Below are 19,645 nucleotides of genomic sequence, written 5' to 3' on the forward strand. Positions count from 1 at the left end.
TTTTACAACATGCTGTCCCAACAGCACTTTAATATGCAAATTAGATGCAGTGTATAGATAAGATTGTGTTTGATGGGTAAACCAGTTTATGGAAATTTTACACACGTATTGTATAAAGCAAAATGGTATGTCAAATCATTCTGTTATATTTTTATAACACAGCTGAGAATCATCCTTACAAAGTTTGGTATAAAATCCTGAAACCTAAAAATGTATTGGTGATTTAAAAAATAAATAAAAATAAATCCCATTGTTTATGTCTTTTTATTTTTTTTAGAAAAACTGAGTCCTGGTGTCCTTTACAGGGGACATAGCATAACATATGAATAAAATATTTAAAAAATATATATTTTTCAATTTTTTTTCTTATGTCTAAATGTAATGACATGAAAAAATACTAAATTCACAAAGCTTTTTTTTTTCTTCTGGGTTTCAGGATATAGTATTTACAAATATACAGCATTTTAGTATTCTATATGATTTAAATAAATATTTTTACATTATTTAATTACATATTACTTTGTAACAGTATTGGGACTCTAATGAGATTAACAATTAAGAATGATGGATGATACAAAAATACAATATTTACTATCATTTAAATTTGATTTTATATATATATATACATATATTTATACACACACACACACATGATTATATTTCTATGTAACAGTATTGAGACTAATGAGAATAATAATTTTAATAACTAAATAAAAACCTTCTGGTTAAATGACCACTGAGGGGAAATGTGCTTATTTCCCTAAATAAATAAAATAGGCCAATTCTAATTAGCCCTAAAATTACAAAATATTTTTGGGTGATATTTGCCCAGTTTAGAGGCTTATTCAGAAACATTATTTAAAAAAATAATTTATCTACTCTGAATGATAATGAGCCAGCTCTATAATAAAAAAATATATATATCTTAATGTTAATGTTTAAAACACATTAACCAATCTGTGAGTGAGACAGTAAAGGATTTGTCCTTGGCATAATTTGTAGAACTAAAAGGCTTTAATATAGTCCTAATCAACATTTATTCAACTGGCAGGAAATAAAGAGGAGTCAGACAAAGTAAAAGAGTCAAATTCTTGAAATAGAGTACATCTAAAACACCTTTTATTCATAAAAAGATTCAAAGCAGTCCCATACGACATATACACGTGTTTGTTCAAATGAAAATCAGTTGCAGGAAACGCAGTACCTGAACGGCATTAATATAAAATCCATGTTAAAGTGTTTGTTATTAAAGGCTGTCTATATGTAGCTTCCTCCACTGGATTGGGCCTCAGTGTATGTGACTTGTCCCTCTGGACACAAATGTAACGACAAAGAGCCTAAATATGCACTAAAAAGCTGGTCACAGAGAGCTTTTGTGTAAATCCCAGAAAATCTTCAGGATCCTCAAAATTATTAGTCGTCTTCCCCCTCTGACTCAGACTCTGTGGGAGAGAGAAAGAAAAAATGTGCTTGAGATTTACATTTTGTTTGGCAGAGGATATTTTTATCCGATATAATTCCTCACCTTCCTCCGCATTCTGAAGCCACTCCACAAATTTCTTCATTTGCTCCAGAAATACACTTTTTCCTTTGGCAGCATGGGCGTCTTTGTACCATTTCAAAATGGCTTCCTCACTAAGGACATCAGCTGTGGAATGAGAAACACACACCATGTCTTACCTTGCCTGTAATGTATTGTTAAAACGCTGATCAGGTGAGACAAGGGTACCTTTGTAGAAGAGCATTACTATTTTGGAGAAGGATTTCATGAAGTGGATGTTGTCGTAGCAGTACTCCTGAATCTTGAGCAGCAAGACCAGCTCTGATTGGCCCTGAGTACTGAACACAGCCAGGAGAGGTGCAAAGTGCTACAGAAGAAACAATCATGATTATCATTCCAGCATCACTGTATCTCTCTTACACAGATCTATACTGCCCTACAAAGGCAAAAGACTGCTAGAGTGTGAAACTGAGAAAATGTTTTCATTTGTCCAGCCAAATTAATTATAGGTAGGACACTGGAAATTTGGCAATTAGATGTTTTAGTAATGAAAATTATCTATACTTACATACATTTTTACCCCTATTTTGAAGTTACTGTACTCTGCTTTTGCATTGTCTGCAAAAAGTGAGAAGTCACACCAAGGTAAAAGGCAGTAACTTCCACATTATCAATATTTTGTTGCTGATCACCATTTACAAAATCGTTACAGTAACACCTGTATAAAATCTAGTGATCATGGGCTCTCTCATATTGGCTATTGCATAGTAATGTGACTGTATTAAATATATACAGTATATATATTTTTTTTTTGACCGTAACAAGCAGGCTAAAAGTAAAACGTGACCGTTTTGCAAACAATTTATTTGCTATGCTTAGTAACGGAAAAGAATGCTAGACATAGCATAATTGCTTTTATATTGACTTGAATGAAACAAACGACTTGTGGATTTATGTGAATGCCAGCAAGCAGGAATAATGCTTAGAATGGCTGAGGATTAAATATCTCTGACGACGCTTATCTCCATGGATTGATTTTAATCGGTTTACAAGAAAAGGTAGGATAAGGATTTAATTGTGAACTGTTAGTAGGCTACTGATTTTATGATTGATCATGCTAAGGCATTCGAGTCCACACACATTCAACTAGAAGTGACAGCCTGGTGAATAATCTGCATTATAAAAAAGAAAAAAACTAAATCTTTAAAGGTTATTTACGATTATGTAGCTATTGCTGCCAAGGTGTCTAGTCTTTACAGTGCTTTGTTATATGGAGCTGTGTGGTAGATCGCGATCTATCAAATCCGTTTGTCTACACCATAATTTAAATGCGGCAGACTTTAATGGACAGTAAAAAAAATTATTTTCTTGGAAAAACAACCAAATTGACTCAAGATACTTACGCACATGATAAAGGATGTCTCGAATGTCCCAAAAATATCAATAACTAATTTTCGACCAAAATCGAAGTTACGGTCTTTTTCCTTTGCACGGCAGTATACTGGAAGCACGTGCATTGTTGTGATGTGTTAAGATGCAATGGCTGGAAGCTGCCTACATAATCATCTGATACAACAATCAAGTTCCTTCATGGACCAATCAGCTGCAAATTCTACACTTCAGAAATTTGGAAATAAAAGAAGTTCAAAAAGTTGTTATATAGTTTTTTATATAACAAAAGAACAAAATAAATTAATCTCAAGTAGTTGATTGTTGTATCATCGAAAAATGTAAAATGATATCATAGATAGATGTGTATCGAGTATGATTCATGTGTATCGTCTGTAACAGACTCTCAGTGTAGACAGCTTCAGTGATTATAGCTGAAGCGATTCAGCGGTGATTATTGTAGTGTAAGAATGGTGTAATTTAATTACTTAAAAACATGTAGTATTGCTACAAAACACTTTGAAGTTTAATGATGATTTAGATATGAGAATACATATATGAGCATTATAAATATCAATGTAGCATTATAAAGTCTGGGTGTTGATACTGTGCCTTCAGGTGTTTGAGGGCCTGTTCGGTGACCAGCTCCTCTTTCTTATTCCATTCAACAGCATTCATAAGGCAGGTCCACAGTAAGCCAATCACAGCCTGCTCCTGAAGATCATTCTTCTTCATCTCCTCTTTCACATACACCACGATCTGAGCACAATTCATACCAGAACATACGGAACATTTTAAGGACTGACGTGACAATCCTTAATGCCCAATATAAAACTTAGATCTTGAAGCAAAAGCAGTGTTTAACATGTGTGGATGCTTCACCTCTCTGATGGGACACTGCTGCGACAGGCGCTCCTGCAGCTCTTTCTGAAGCTCCTTGCGTGTGCCCAGAGACTGCTGCATGCGCAGGAAGTCTGACAGCTCCTTCAGTCCTGCCTCAGTGAAGTACTTTGAGAAATGCTCCACATTCTGCTTATTGGCAGGGAAGAGTTCCTGAAGTCACGGCAGATTACACAATTAGATTAACTACAGGAGGAACTCGGAAGAACCTTTAACCTTTAAGACGAAGAAGGTAAAGTGTGTCAATAGTCCCATGTTAAAATACTTTCTCATTTCCCAGCTCGATTTTGATGGAAGACGAGGGAAAGAAGGAGAAAATGATTGCATCATCACTGTTTTTGCAATTATTTTTAGGGAGGCTAGTGGAACAGAAATTACACACTTCAGCATCAGCACTCTGGGAAACAAAATTTCTGCATTTGTTTAAGCCAAAAAAAAGTTCAAAAGTTTGAGGCCTATAAGATTTTTTGTTACAAAATATTTGTATTTTAAATAAATTCTGTTCTTTTGAATTTTCTATTCATCAAAAAACGAACAATGTTTTAAACATTGATAATAGTAAGAAATGTTTCTTGAGCAGCAAATCAGCATAACAGAATGATTTGTGAAGGGTCATTTGACACTGAAGATTGAAATTCAGCTTTGCATCACAGACATAAATGACATTTTAATATATAAATATACAGTATCTCACAGAAGTGAGTACACCCCTCACATTTTTGTAAATATTTAATTATATCTTTTCATGTGACAACACTGAAGAAATGACGCTTTGCTACAATGTAAAGTAGAGAGTGTACAGCTTGTATAACAGTGTCAATTTGCTGTCCTCTCAAAATATTTATATATATATATATATAATTAAAATGGAAAAGTCATTGTAAATTATAATAATATTTCACAATAATACTGCATTTTTGATCAAACAAATGCAGCCTTGGTGAGCATAAAACACATTTTTCAAAAACATAAAAAAATCGTACCACCGCCAAACATGATGTAGTTCATAAACTACAGGTAATTTCAGAAACCTTATGAATGTAGACATAGCATCATAATTGTGATTGTGTCCAAACTGTTTTCAATTATTTACAACCTGTGATTGAACATCAAAACCTTTATTTTTTGTTATACAATCTGAATGGATTTTGTTGTACTGTGTGCATGAAGGTCATGAGTGAGTTTAGGGGTGTTAAGACACATCTGCCAGGTGATGAACATCTCCATGGAAACATAATTTATCTGCAAAATGATTCATTATCGCTCATAATTTTCAGAGGTTAATGAATTCAGTATCAGAATTGATCTCGAGTGTAAGCCAACACAGAACAGATGAGCATCAACAATCATACCAGGAGCTTCTTATCCAGGTTAGCTTTTCTAAGGGCAGATGTCACCGAATTGGCGTCTTTCTCTGCTATCCACGCTTTAAACATCTTCACCGCAAAAGAGGCTGATATTCCTACAAAGCAGACAGTGGGGAAAACAGCATATACTCTAATAAATTTCTAAAATCGTCAAATCAAGAATTCACTGCCAATGAAAAAAAAAATTCTCTCAAGCCAATAATTCATTCAATACATATTTTGTTCCCCTCTCCTTCTAGACGAAGAGACATCAAGCACAAACCTTCTTTGACAAGGTTATCGCTGAAGAGGCTGGTGAGGATAGGTGGCAGCAGTGTGCCGTTGGCCAACAGGATGCCTGTTAACATGGCTAGTTTGGTCTGCTCAGACTCAGTGAAGGCCTTCAGGAAGAGAAGAAGCTATGAGAAGACATATGGATCAAAACAAACAGTATATCAACCTATGTGGAACATCCACATTACCATTATTACACTACATTCTCATTCTATATTGATAATAGCAAGACCATAATCTGCAGATTAGTTACCTTTTTGATTTCCTCCTCAAAGGTCTTCTCCAGATATTTGTACCTTCTGATAAGTTTATTGAAAACCTGTATATAGACATGAGTCACATGCATTAAGGTTAATAATGGTGAAATAATTAAAAAAATAAAGGGGTCATATACATTTGGCATACTAATAATAACAAAACCTAAAAACAAATATTAAATTCCAAAATGTAATAATAGTAATAAATATGTGCCATTACATATTATAGAATTTTAGATGTTAATGTTATTGTATTTTTATTATTTTTAGATACAGTATATTAAAATATGTAAACATACTGTAACAAAATATGATATATAATAATGAACAATAAAGATTTAATATATATATATATATATATATATATATATATATATATATATATATATATATATATATATATATATATATATATTCAGTGCCCTCCAAAACTATTGGAACAGTAAGGCCAATTCCTTTATTTTTGCTGTAGACTGAAAACATTTGGGTTTGACATCAAAAGATGAATATGAGATGAGAGATTAACATTTCAGCTTTTCAGGTATTTTCATCTGGATCTGATACACAACTTAGAAGATAGCACCTTTTGTTTGAACCCACCCATTTTTCATGTTACCAAAAGTATTGGAGCAGATAGAATTAACATAGATTAAAGAGAAAAAGACTTAATATTTAGTTGCAAATCCTTTACTTTCAATAACTGCATCAAGCCTGTGACCCATTGACATCACCAAACTTTTGCATTCTTCTTTTGTGATGCTTTTCCAGGCTTTCACCGCAGCCTCTTTCAGTTTTGGGGGGTTACTCCCTTCAGTCTCTTCTTTAGCAGGTAAAATGCATACTCTACAGGGTTTAAGTGTGGAGATTGACTTGGCCAGTCTAAAACCTTCCACTTCTTGCCCCTGATGAACTCCTTTGTTATTTTGGCACTATGTTTTGAGTCATTATCTTGCTGCATGATGAAGGATCTCCCAATCAATTTGGTTGCATCTTTCTGTAAATTGTCAGACAAAATATTTCTGTAGAGTTAATTTTGCTGCTGCCATCATGTGTTACATCATTAATGAAGATTAATGAGCCTGTCACAGAAGAAGTGATGAAAGCCCAAGCCATTACATTACCTGTGTAATGTGTACTATAATGTACACCTGTGTTCACTGTGTTTCAGATGAGCTTGTATGTTTGGGATCATGAGCAGATCCTTTCTTTCTCCAAACTTTAGCCTTTCCATCACTTTGGTCCGTAAAATCAGTCCATAAAACCTTGTCCCAGAATTTTTGAGGCTCGTCTCCTATTCTTCTTGCTAATGAGTGATTTGCATCTTCTGGTGTAGCCTCTGTACTTTTGTTCATGAAGTCTTCTGCGAACAGTAGATTGTGATACCTTCACTCCTGCCCTCTGGAGGTTGTTGCTGATGTCACAAACATTGTGACAGCTGTAAAGAAATACCCTAAAACAACTGTTACTGTCACATGTTCCAATACTTTTGGTAACATGAAAAATGGGTGGGTTCAAACAAAAGGTGCTTTTTACAGTATAGTGTCCCCGTCACTATACTGGGGCATTAGGACCCACACAGACCACAGGGTGAGCACCCCCTGCTGGCCTCACTAACACCTCTTCCAACAGCAACCTAGTTTTCCCAGGAGGTCTCCATTCCTGGTACTGACCAGGCTCAACCCGGCTTAGCTTCAGTGGGCAACCAGTCTTGGGCTGCAGGGTGATATGGCTGTGGCCATAAGGATTATCAGGATTAGAAGATGTGGAATCTTTCAAATTATCTCAGATGTTATAAGCGACGTACGAAGAACGGGCCCCTGTTTTGCTGTGTTTTTATTCCTCATGTGCCCGTGACCTAGATTTCCCCCCCATGTCTGATTGTATCATTATGTTCAGGTGTGTCGTGTCAACCATCCTCGTTTGCCCTCCTATTTAAGTTGTAGTCAGTTCACTGTGTCTTCGTCCGGTACTGAATGTGAATGTTACACATGTGTCTCCTGCCTGCCTTCTGTTATTTACCCTCTTGTGGATTATTAAAAGCCTGTTTGCATCGATCTTCTTCTTTGTGCGTGTTTTATGGACCACCCTTGGTGACAGTAATAAAATAACATCATATGTACTTTATATATTATACTTTTATGCTATTATTATTGTTATTATTAATAATTTACTTTTTTTAGATCCTTAGTTATAGCATAATACATCAAATGCATCAAACTCTTCTAAAACCAAAATCAAATCAAATTTGATTCCTTATGATATGGCAAAATCAAAACCCTGGACACAAGAATACACTTTTAAATTTACAGTGGCTGGTGATGGAGAGACAATGTAATCCAAGGCATTATTTCAAAATGGCACAGTATGAGCGGCATACTGGCTCTACCTGAGGATTTGGGAGCCAAGTACATCTAATGCAATTTTGAAACAGGATTCCCCGCCTTCCTGCCATCTTGGTTCAAGCTGCTTATTTTTCATATACTGTACAACAAAGGAAAAATAGCATCTCATTGAACGGGGTGAAGTGGGCTGTTCACCTGAGCATAGCTGCGGACAGCAGTGTGGTTTTCCTCCGTCCTGAACATGCAGTACTCCGTCACCTTGGTCTTGTCCCCATCGTCAATGCGTGTTCCCCCGGGAGCTGAAAGAGGGAAAGTGAGGTTACAGGTTAATGCTGTAAATCCTTTGAGAGCACAGTGCTGTCATTGTTAACCCCTATTGAGAAAATGTCACTGTGCCCACTGCACAGTTATAACTGAGATGAGCAGATGTCACAGTCATCAACCAGCTATACAACCACACTACAGTTATACCAGAATGCTTAATTCCCTGTATTGTATGCTTTGTTTGGAATGTTTACAGTTTTATTTATGTATAATGCATAATGTACAGGACTATGCTGTACAGCTTTATGTATAAGAGAAGTATAGTGAAGGTCAAGTTAAAAAGCATTAGCCTCTGTACTACAGAGAAGATGCATTTCCAAAGCATTTAATCAAATAAGGAAAGAAATTGAATTACAGCATTGCTTACACCCCAAAATAGGACATGGTTTCTCAATGTGCTCTGCACACATAATAATGCAATGCCTCATGGACTAATCCACAAGTGTCTGGGTTAATACCATACACACAGTTAACTTCACATCCCCTTGAGAGGTTTGCTCCGGATTACAGTGTTGAGCCACTGATCGGTCAATGTAATACTTCCCATCTTACCATTTCATAAAACACTAAACTGGCTTTTCTATGGAGCACCTAAGAGGGCATGATGATGGAAAAAAAATATACGATTGGAAGAAAAAATAATTCTCCCGAAAAACTTTGCATTGGCTTGAAAATATAGTTTCTGAATATATAGTTTCCTCCATCCTCATATTATTTCCATTACCAGTTTTGCCTTCACTCACAAAATTTATCCAGAGAAACTTGCAAATGCAGTGTTGTTTTGGAAATGTCAAAGGTTAGCAAATAAATGCAAAAGCACTAAAATACAATTTTTCTTTCCACCTCATATTATTTCCATCAGCAATTTGGCATCTGCTCGCAAAACTTTTAGGTTCTCCTGAGAAATTTGCAAACTTGAAACTTGTGTTCCCTTGCTAAATGTGTGTATTCCCTAGCCAAAGTACTATATCCCCTGAGAAACTCTGCATTTGCTCGCAAAACCTTTGCATTCTCTCATGCGTATACAAACTTTCTTAGGGCAAAAGTTTTGCAAGAGAACACAAAAGAAACATTTTCCATGTGTTCCTTAGAGGCTTTGTATTATTCAGGCAGAAATATTCCAAATATTTAAATAAGTTTTCTTTTTCAGGTCAACAGAAATTTTCTGTTATTCTTCTTTTTTTATCAAATTACTATGCAAAAACATTTTCAAATATTTTAACAAATTTTACTTAATGTGACATATTTCTGAATTGACAGTATATTCAATCATTTAAAAAATCTAAATAAATAAACTGTAGATCAGGACCAATTTTATTAATAAAGAACTGATTGAATCATGTAAAAAAAAGTGTTCTAGGGCAGTCTTTTGAAGGGTCGTTTAAGAGGTTGAAAAAACGCAGATTTAAAGACATTAACAAATTATTTTGGTGAAAATTATGAAGAAAAATTAATGTCTACAAATAAATAGTTCATTATAAGACCAAAAACATTAAGAAAGTAAACCGAGTTTATTTTCATGTTAAGTTGAATGTAGTGCTTTCATTGTGTAATAGGTCTGTTTTAACAAAGATCAAGAAAACCAGTCTGTTAAGTACTAATAAGGGCAAAGGTCAGAAGATTTGGACTTAATCTCTATTTTACAGAGTTAAGGGCTCTATACCCTAGCTGGAGTAATCTGACTGTTGACTGGATGTTTGATCAGGCTGCTGTTCTTCCTCTCTTATATGCTCTCACAGCTATTTGGGCTTTATATAGAGCCAGAGTAAACCTTTTAGCTCTAATTGGGTTGACAGAGACAGTCCCATGCTAAAGACATCTCTACCAGTCTTTGAAACTGAACTCATTCCACATAGACTGAACAAAAAGTGTAGTGTGTGTGAGGAAGAATATAAACTTACTACCTAATGATTCTTACTAGCAGAAGGAGTAAAAAAAAAAAAAAAAAAAAAAAAGGAGGAGAGGAAAAAATAACACACAAACACAACTACACCTAGGTCAAGCTGCTAAAGTATATAGTATTGATATGATCACACTTAATTTGTTTAATAAAATAACAATGATTATATTATATTATTATAACAAGTATCTTATGATTACAGTACAACAGTAAAATCTTGAAATATTACTACAATTTCTATAATTATTATAAACTGTTTTCTATTTGAATATTTTTATGGTAATGGTTTTATGGTTATGGTAAAGCAAATTTTTCAGCATCATTACTCCAGTCTTCAGTGTCACATGATCCTTCAGAAATCATTCTAATATGCTGATTTGTTGCTCAAGAAATATTTTATTATTATTATAATTACTATTATTATTATCAATATTTTTGTGTAAACCATGATACATTATTTGGAATTCTTTGATGAACATAATTTTTAAGTGAACAGCAATTATTTGAAACATTTTGAAAGAAACCATGCACAATTTTTAACATAAATGTTTACATTTAATGCATTGTACCAGGTTTAGTCAGAGGCTGATTTTCATCTGCATATTTTATTTTTAATTGATAATTTAACGCATGCTTTTTTGAACAGTATATTTAAATGTCATATTTCTATAGTATATTGGTTTGAATGCACTATATGATGTAACGTTATGAGAGCAACATGGGTCAGTACACAATTAAAGTAAACTGCTATAATCTAATTATGTGCTGTCTGATCTGCCAGCATATGTGCTTCACAACCCTTTACACGTATATCATTTTAAACGCACAAAATGCATATTCAACTCCAAAAACCCTTATAATATGCTGTTATCTACTCTGGCTTCCCATATCTGCTCCAACCAATTTCAACACTGTTTCTGTCCCACAGTGAAGCCACCCACTCACTCTCTCAGCCTGCTTATGTGCAAAAGATCTGAAGATTTCCAAATGGTTGTGACCGCTCCTAGGAAACAACTAAGACAGGCTAAAATCGTGTTGTGTATTCCCTGCTGTCCTTATCTTTAACCATCAATGGGATTTGTAAGTTGATGGCCTGGAGGTACTGCACTAAACACTTTGATTCAGAGATGAGCTGGAAGTGGAGCAACAGCCTGCTGTCACGGGGGAGTGAGCTAATGACCTCTCATTCTGTTAATCTGCTAAAAACGCCAGTGTCTGCGTGAGCTAACAGCACAAAGGATGGTTCTACAAGGGTCCACAAAGTGATTTTCTGTCCTTTATGAATATTGCTTGTCAGATTGTACAGTATGGCCCCAGTGATATCTTGAGTAAAAGATGAGGCATTTATTGAAGAGAAAGCATGTTGAATGTGAATTACTTGCGTATGAGTAGCTTTTATTGATATTTTATAAAAAATTATATCACGATATTTCAAGGATATTTGCGATAATGATATTTATGATGATATACAAAAAAAAAAAAAAAAAAAAAAAAATGGAACAACGTTTTATTGGTGATTGCAGCTGGCAGGCAGCAGCATTTATTAGTGTAAACACAATGAAGGGCATTTTCCATCCTCTTCCAGTGAGCTACTGTCACTGATGACAGAATACCTAATTCGAAGTGTAAATCTATTATCATAAGGTGGCAGAAGCAGCATTATAGTGCAATAGTAGTGACCAGCGTTGGGCAAGTTACTTTAAAATAGTAGTTAGTTATAATTACTAGTTACTTCTCACAAATAGTAACTGAGTTACATCATTATAATAAAAGTAACTAAATACCAAGGAAAGCAACTATTGTGTTACTTTTTTTATCAAAATGTTCAAATATGTCAAATAACTTGGATGCCTCCAATATTAAATGTTAAATGAATGAAATGGACACTACATGGAATAAATTATTATTTTTAAACATTGTACCCTAATACAAAACAACAATTTAAAAATACTTATTTAACACTGATAATTTTTTTTAGCATTCTAGCAGACATTATACCAACAAAGCACAATTTAACTTAAAATTAATAAGTTAGTAAAATAATATTTTGAGGCCATTTTTGAGACCCCCTGCTTGAATCAGGCTTGCAAATAACTGCAGCCTTGCTGAGCAGAAGGGAATTCTTTTTAAACATTAGAAAATATTACAGATCCCAATTTGAACACTGTGTGAACGTTATAATAAATGTATTAATAGAGCTGTTGTAATTATTATAATTATCATTGTCTTTTTAATTTCATTTAACAGAACAACAGTAGGCTAATATTACAATACTAACATTTATGAATGTTGAAGGAGCTTTTATTTTGATGGAAACCCGCAGGAAGTCCTCAGTGCTTCTTTTTGTTGACAGCAGCAGATTTATAAATTATTCTCATTACTAATTTGGGAAGATGCACGTATCACATTGCCACACCTTGTAAGAATTCATAAAAGTGTTATTGAGCAACTGACGAGTAACAGTTTAGTAACGAAAGCTGTGCGGATGAGGCTGTGCGCAAGACGGAATGGAAAACAGAAAGTGAAGTATACGCAGGCCTTGCGAGTGCCATTTTACCTTACAAACCCTAAAAATTGGTCTCAAAAAAGGAAAGGAAAAAAAGAAAAGAAAATGATCTCAGGATCTGAATGCTGAGAAATGAGCTTTCAAGCCAAGGACTCAGATTAACAGGTGTAATTTAGTGCAAAACTAGTTCTATGGGCCATTCATAAGAATTTGTTGAGTTTAAATTCTTTCGTATGATTTGAACTAAAGAAGCAAAAAAATATGATAAAATTGTGTTGCAACTTAATTATTAACTGCATTTCTGAAATAAGAGAAAATAAAATAGTATCTTTAAAATCACAAGAAAGCTCTCAATGTCACAACGATGAAACATGATCTACAAAGCAATAATTAAAGCAGTATTAAGGCAACATTCCAAATTATGCACAAGGTTTTGGACCTTCTCACCAAGCATGCTCCCAGTCATGAGGATGTCAAACAGGGTGTCTGCATAGCGGCGGTAGTCTAGTTTCGACCCGGTGACATCCAGAAACTTGGCTACAGCATCAAGATCACCACCTGCTTCGTTGAGGCCTTGAACAATAGTGTCTCGGAAAACCGTAGGCTCAAACTTCTCCTTTTCATCTGTGAGAGAGGAAACACAAGAAAGACTCTCAGTCAAGGTTACCACAGCAGAGATTCAGGATTTATATTAGCCACTTATAATGCTTTAAATGATTTAGAGTTGATCCTTGATTTGTATGCATCTGCGTAGAACGCTTGATAACGAAGCAGGTGGTCGCACACAGAAATACGCAAGCCGCACTTATAACTACCATTATGTAAATGAGTTCCCTCGCCTCACTGCTGGCTAGGAATTCTGATTATAGCACACACTAAAGAGCATGTTGAGTGTCTTCCTGTGAGATCTCACATTTGAAGAGCCAGTCACACCTACCTCTAATGCTCTGTTGAAAACGCCCCCACATTTGTCACAGTCAAAAGCCATTAAGTGATGCTCCAAAGCTGTCTGTAATGTCTAACGGTGTTCACCTTTCACCCGTATCATACACCTACATGGATGATGCAAATTAGACCTGTATGGCGGAAACTGTATGACTTCTTTCGATGTCAAATAATTAATTGTTTACAAAAAGATTGACCTACAGTATATTGTTTAAACATACGCTACCAGTCATTTTTGTATAATTAAATTAATATTTTATTATTATCAGCATGGATGCATTAAGTTGATCAAAAGTGACGGTAAAGATGGTTACACTTTACTTATATACTCCACTTTAGACATTCTATTAACTATTAGTAACTTTGAAACTACACGTCAACTAACTCTCATTAGAGTATTAGTAGACTGTTTGGGATTAGGGTTAGTAGAATAAGTTGGCATGTACTTGCAAAATTACTTATAGTCGGCAGAATGTCTAAAGTGGACCACAGAAGTAATGTGCTACTGTAAAGACATAATATTGCAAAATATTTATTTTTCAACTTTCCATTATTTTAAGAAAATGTATTAGATTTGCTACAAAAATATTAAGCAACACAACGTTGTTTTCAACATTGACAATAATAAGAAATGTTTCTTGAGCAACAAATCAGCATATTAGAATGATTTCTGAAGGATCATGTGACACTGAAGACTGCTGAAAACTCTACTTTGCCATCACAGGAATAAATTACTTTTATATAAATAAAAAATATATACTTTTATATAAACGTACATATATTTAAACAGAAAATAGTTTACAGTTTAATACGTATATTAATGTCACTTTACTAATCTTACTGTTTTTACTGTATTTTAACAACAACAACAACAACAAATAAAAATGAAGTGTTGGTGATCATTAAAAACACTTCCAATCCCAAACTTTTGAACAGTACTGTATTTTATGATATGTTTTATGTCTGAGAATAAATGTGAACCGATTTTATGTTCAAAGAAATGTATGATAATACTGTAATTATCAGTACACCACAACAAATGATATATAATAATAAAAATAATAATAATAAAATAATTCCTATGATTTTGTTACTGGAGATGCATAAATGAGAAAAAAAAATTAAATAAAAAAAAAATATATAAAATACTAAAGTATTTTTATAATAAAAAATACTTATAAGTATTTATAAAAATACTTATTTATACAAGTAATATAATTTTTTTGTTGTTTTTATAATAAATATATAAAAACTAAAAAGATAAGGGGCTATTCACACAAAATTGTGTTTTTGCTTTGACGCAGGAAATGGAATGAAAAAAAAAATCCACCTGAGACTTGTTTTTTTTAAAGTTTTAACTTCTTTTAACGCTGCATTTTAAGAACACTGTCTCATGTGTAAGAGTGCAGTGGTCAACAATGTCCAACAATGTTTGGGGGGAAAGTAGAAATGCCCAGTCTCCTGTGAGGGCTAAGTTTAAGTGTAGGTAGGTGTAGGGCAATAGCACATACAGTTTGTACAGTATAAAACCATTACGCCTATGGGATTTCCCCACTTTTCACAAAAACAAACATGCGTGTGTGTGTGTGTGTTTCTGTATGTGAACAAATATTAAGAAAAATCATCGAACATTTGCCATTTAACTGTCAACACAAGTTTTTTGTTTTTAAAAGTTAAAAGCTTTGTTAAAGGCCACAATTAGTTTCTATGAGGTAGAATAGGAAATATAGAGATAAAAAGTGACTCACCCCTTTTCCTGGTCTTAAACCGCTGGCCTGTAAGCACTGGCTTCTGTTGCTTACCGGTATTCATAAAAGTCCTTCACATGCAAAGAAACAGACATCAAATTTATTCAAATCAGCAACAAAAACATAGATGACCCATTTTTTGTGCTATGACAGATCCATTATTGAAATCCATTATAAGCCAGATGCCCCACAAGACAAAACAATGAAACAACTCCTGACCCAATAATCTGTGCTTTCCCCAACACTACACCCTCCACTCACACACCTTGTTTATAATAGTGCACTGTACTAGGAGGAACAAAAAGCTTGCGATCTAAAAGCTCATCAGCTGAGATGTCCTCTCCAGCATGCAGTGAGTGCTCCAGCAGAAAGCCAGTGCTCCGGCAAGCCTTTCGCTGTACTGTGCTAAATATAGAGAGGCTCATCCCAGACAGTGTAAACTTCAGTCACCCAGGCCTGGGACACGTGTCGTATTACAGCAAGGACATGTCTGATCACAGCTTACAGCCCTCTGCATGTGTGTGTGTGTGTGTGTGTGTGTGTGTGTATACAAGCAAACTCACAAAGTATACACACATACAAACATATACACAAACAAAATCAACATTTTTCCATCAACTGCCTCAACAACTTATTGATGCCCAGAGTGACAGAGTGCACGTCAACATTGTGTGTAAACTTATGACAAAAATCTACAAAAAATATGGGGTAAATAAAGGCAGTTGTTATGAGCTCTGAATAACCAGCAAAACCAAAAAAAAAAAAAATGTTCCTTGATGTCCTTTATTCCTTTATGTCGCAGTAAATTATGCACATGAATATTTCACCATGTTATAATATGGTACCAAAGTGAAGATGAGGATGAGAATGATTTGTGAGTTACAATGAGTTAAATATAATATAATATAATGTAATATTAAACTGATTTAACTAAATAAAATAAATCAAATTTTAATAATACATTTTAAAAAAACTCCAATGAGGGCAGATTTATTTTTGAAAGTCAGCTTTAAAAAGTTCAAAAGTTTGGGGTCTGCAAGGTTTATTTATTTAATCTTAATACTGTCAGTCCTGTGTCTTGTTTCCCCCTCCTCTCGTGCCCATATTTGATTCTTCCTGTTATCAAGCGCAATCTCCCCTTCGTGGAGTATGCCGGGGAGCTCTGCGGGGCTGCACGAAGTGGCCATCCTCCACCTGTTCCGGCTTGGGGCCTGTTACCACCACCCAATGGACCTGCCAGACACCACAGGATTGTGTTGGAGAGAAGGGATCTACTGGTGTCTGGGAAGTGTCCGGGCCTGAGCCAGATCCAGCCCGCCGCCAACCGCGGCTCTCCCAAGCCTGCCGCCGTGGCTCTCCCAACCCCGCCGCCGTTTGCGGCTCTCCCATGCCAGCCGCCGTTCACGGCAAAAACAAGCTCGCCGGCAGAAGATATGGCAAGCCCGCCGTCCGAAAATATGGCAAGCCCGCCGTCCGAGAATATGGCAAGCCCGCCAGAGAGTGGCTCCCAGAGGGGAACTTCCCCAAGAAAATTTTGGTTGGGGGGGCCATATAGTCACAGCCTGTGTGGCCAGGCCAAGGGCCAGGGCCACGGAGCTCCCTGACCCACCATAGCCTCCCGAGTCCCCGGACCCGCCATGGCCTCCCGTGTCTCCTGTCCCGCCATGCTCTCCCGAGTCTCCTGTCCCGCCATGGCCTCCCGAGTCTCCTGTCCCGCCATGGTTCCTGCCCCCTGATCCGTGGAGGCCTCCAGAGCACCCACACCCCCTCCCCATTGGATGGTGTATGGCGCGTGGACGCGCCTTCCAGAGGGGGGCGTAATGTCAGTTCTGTCTTGTTTCCACCTCCTCTCGTGCCCATATTTGGTTGTTCCTGTTCCTGTCCTCGTTTGTTCTCATTAGTTTATTGGTCCCCAGCCCTGTGTCATTAATTATCTAGTTTTCTCCTGTGTTCATAAGCCCTGTGTTTCCCTGCCTCTGTGTCCGGGCTGATTGTCTTCATCTGTGTCTCCTGTAATCCCTGAGTTTCGTAAATAAAGTTCTAAGTTTAAGAAGTTCCTCGCCTCCGCGTTTCCCTGTGACAAATACTTTAATTCAGCAAGGATGCATTAAATTGTGCAAAGGTAACAGTAAAAACTAACCACAATATTGCGAAACATTTAAAATTACTGCTGTTCTTTTATAAATTTCTATTCATCAAAGAATCCTGGAAAAAAGTCTATAATGTTCAAAGCAGATCAACTGATTTCAACATTGAAATATTCAACATTTTTTGAGCACCAAATCAGCATAAGAAATAAATTGAGCCTTGGTCCAAAAGACACTTCTTTCAATAAGTAAGCAAATAAAGTAATTAATAAAATAAAAAAAAAGATTACCAATCCCAGACATATAGTTTTTATAAAAAAAATTATATATAAAAATCTGTTTCTAAAAAATCAGTCAGAGGAGGTGAGTCTTCTCATCCATGCTCTGTAATGCTGCTCTAAAATAACAGATAACATATTTCATACCACACAAAGAATACCCTTGATTTGTCCTCAAAGCTGCATGAACTCATGACTCACAGTGATAATTAATTGAAATCAGAACAATTGTTTTTAAACAGCATTCTGCATCATGGCTCATTGTTTTTCTAACATTGAGTCCTTTCACACAGCTCTGAACAATATGTACTCATGTGCAAGTCCCGTGTGATTTATAAATGATATCAACAACCACATTCACCAGGGATGAGCCCACAAAGGGGATGATTTAGCTGATTGTCACCAAACCTTAATCCATTACAACAGACAATGCAGTAACTGGCCCTTAGATCAGCTCAAGTGGAGGATGTCCAGAGCAAAAACACCTCACAGGACCAGTTAGTACCGGTGTCGCTGGAAAACCAGAAACTCTGGAGAGTCAAAAGTCAGAGTCAGGTCTTAATTAGATTACAACAGTCTCTGAGGAGTGAGTGGGGCTTACAACCAGCAAAATCACTCCCAATCACTCTCCAGTTAATGTACCACACTGCTTATTCAACACAGCTCTTTGATTTAAACACTTTCTCACAGTGTGTAAGTAACATTTCTTGTCTTAAAACCAATTAAACAAGGACAAACATCACACTGCACTTGGCAACCACAAGAATATGTTCTTGGAGGCGTGTTCTTGTGTGTGCTGTCATATAACTGTAGGTTTATTTTCCATGACACACTCTTTAGCTAGTGTCGCCGGTCCCAATTTATAAGTGCTTCAGTGCCAAGAATAACACACAATGGCATTCCTGGAAGAGAATGCAACCTGGTTTCAAAGTCGGAATGAGGTGCTGGGACACAACACAGGACGGAAGCTTTGATAGAATATACATATTATACATAGTATAAATATTATACTATATTACACTATAGTTCAGGGGCATTCATATTTATATATAAAATACCTTTTATCTTTTACGTTCAGCATTGCACATTCTATAGTCAGATATTTCATATATACATGCAGCACATATGGAAATTCTGACCGGTAAATATCAGAACTTACCAATCAGAATCAAGTATTTCAGAAAGCTGTGTAATATAGCCTATATTACACACACATGCAGACATACTTTTGATCCCCTGAAATAATAGTTTTCTTGTGAGCTCGTGTAAAGCACAATGTAATTGTGTCAAGCTGTCGACCTGTGGTTCAAACAAGTGATTAAAATCATTACAACACGGTTTCATAAATAACCAAGTAATCCGACTTTATCAGTAAGTTAGTTAAATGCCTCCGTCTGCTTACAAATACTTATCTTATTAAATTAATTGCAGTTTTCAAGACCAGCAGGTTACGCTTCAAAACTCGTAAAAGCTCAGAAGCTAGGTGTTCAGAAGAAGTAGGAGAGAATCAGGCTTATAGTAACATAGCGCATCATGTGATTGTATTTACCTGTCTGTGATTAATTTCTGCCTGTGATGATCTCGTGCACCGCTCTGTGCAGTATCTCACGAGACAGTTTGAGCAGGCAAGTTAAGTACAGCTGGGCTGAACTACTCCCGAAAGGGGTACTTCGTAAGACATGATTTATTACTGTTGCTATTAATCAATAAATCGTCTTGAATAAAAAAATTAATAACCAGAATTTACAAAAGAGTTTGAAATAAAATATTTATTACGGCTCGTTCACATCATGTCACTCGAATATCCACCCTCCCCTCCTTTCAATTT

General features: G+C 35.7%; 1 protein-coding gene across 3 annotated transcripts; it reads right to left on the bottom strand.

Annotated features, from left to right (window-relative positions):
* Positions 1-1,078: 1,078 nt before the first annotated feature.
* Positions 1,079-19,418, bottom strand: LOC306847167 (eIF5-mimic protein 1). 3 transcript variants are annotated; one of them, XM_079380971.1, is made up of 12 exons: positions 19,367-19,418; positions 15,453-15,523; positions 13,207-13,383; positions 8,225-8,328; positions 5,684-5,749; positions 5,420-5,555; positions 5,143-5,252; positions 3,773-3,943; positions 3,503-3,649; positions 1,730-1,868; positions 1,526-1,648; positions 1,079-1,442 (listed from the first exon to the last, which is right to left on the bottom strand). In XM_079380971.1, exons 2-12 carry the CDS (start codon positions 15,514-15,516, stop codon positions 1,414-1,416), a joined length of 1,266 nt encoding a protein of 421 aa, XP_079237097.1. In that variant the 5' UTR covers positions 15,517-15,523; positions 19,367-19,418; the 3' UTR covers positions 1,079-1,413. The 3 variants fall into 3 exon arrangements, with proteins under 3 accessions (XP_079237097.1, XP_079237098.1, XP_079237096.1); XM_079380972.1 differs by lacking the exon at positions 19,367-19,418 and adding an exon at positions 15,718-15,929; XM_079380970.1 differs by lacking the exon at positions 19,367-19,418 and adding an exon at positions 18,977-19,291 and having other exon boundaries at positions 1,080-1,442.
* Positions 19,419-19,645: the final 227 nt, after the last annotated feature.

The sequence above is a fragment of the Barbus barbus genome, assembly GCF_936440315.1.
Source record: "Barbus barbus genome assembly, chromosome: 27".
Taxonomy (NCBI): Eukaryota; Metazoa; Chordata; class Actinopteri; order Cypriniformes; family Cyprinidae; genus Barbus; species Barbus barbus.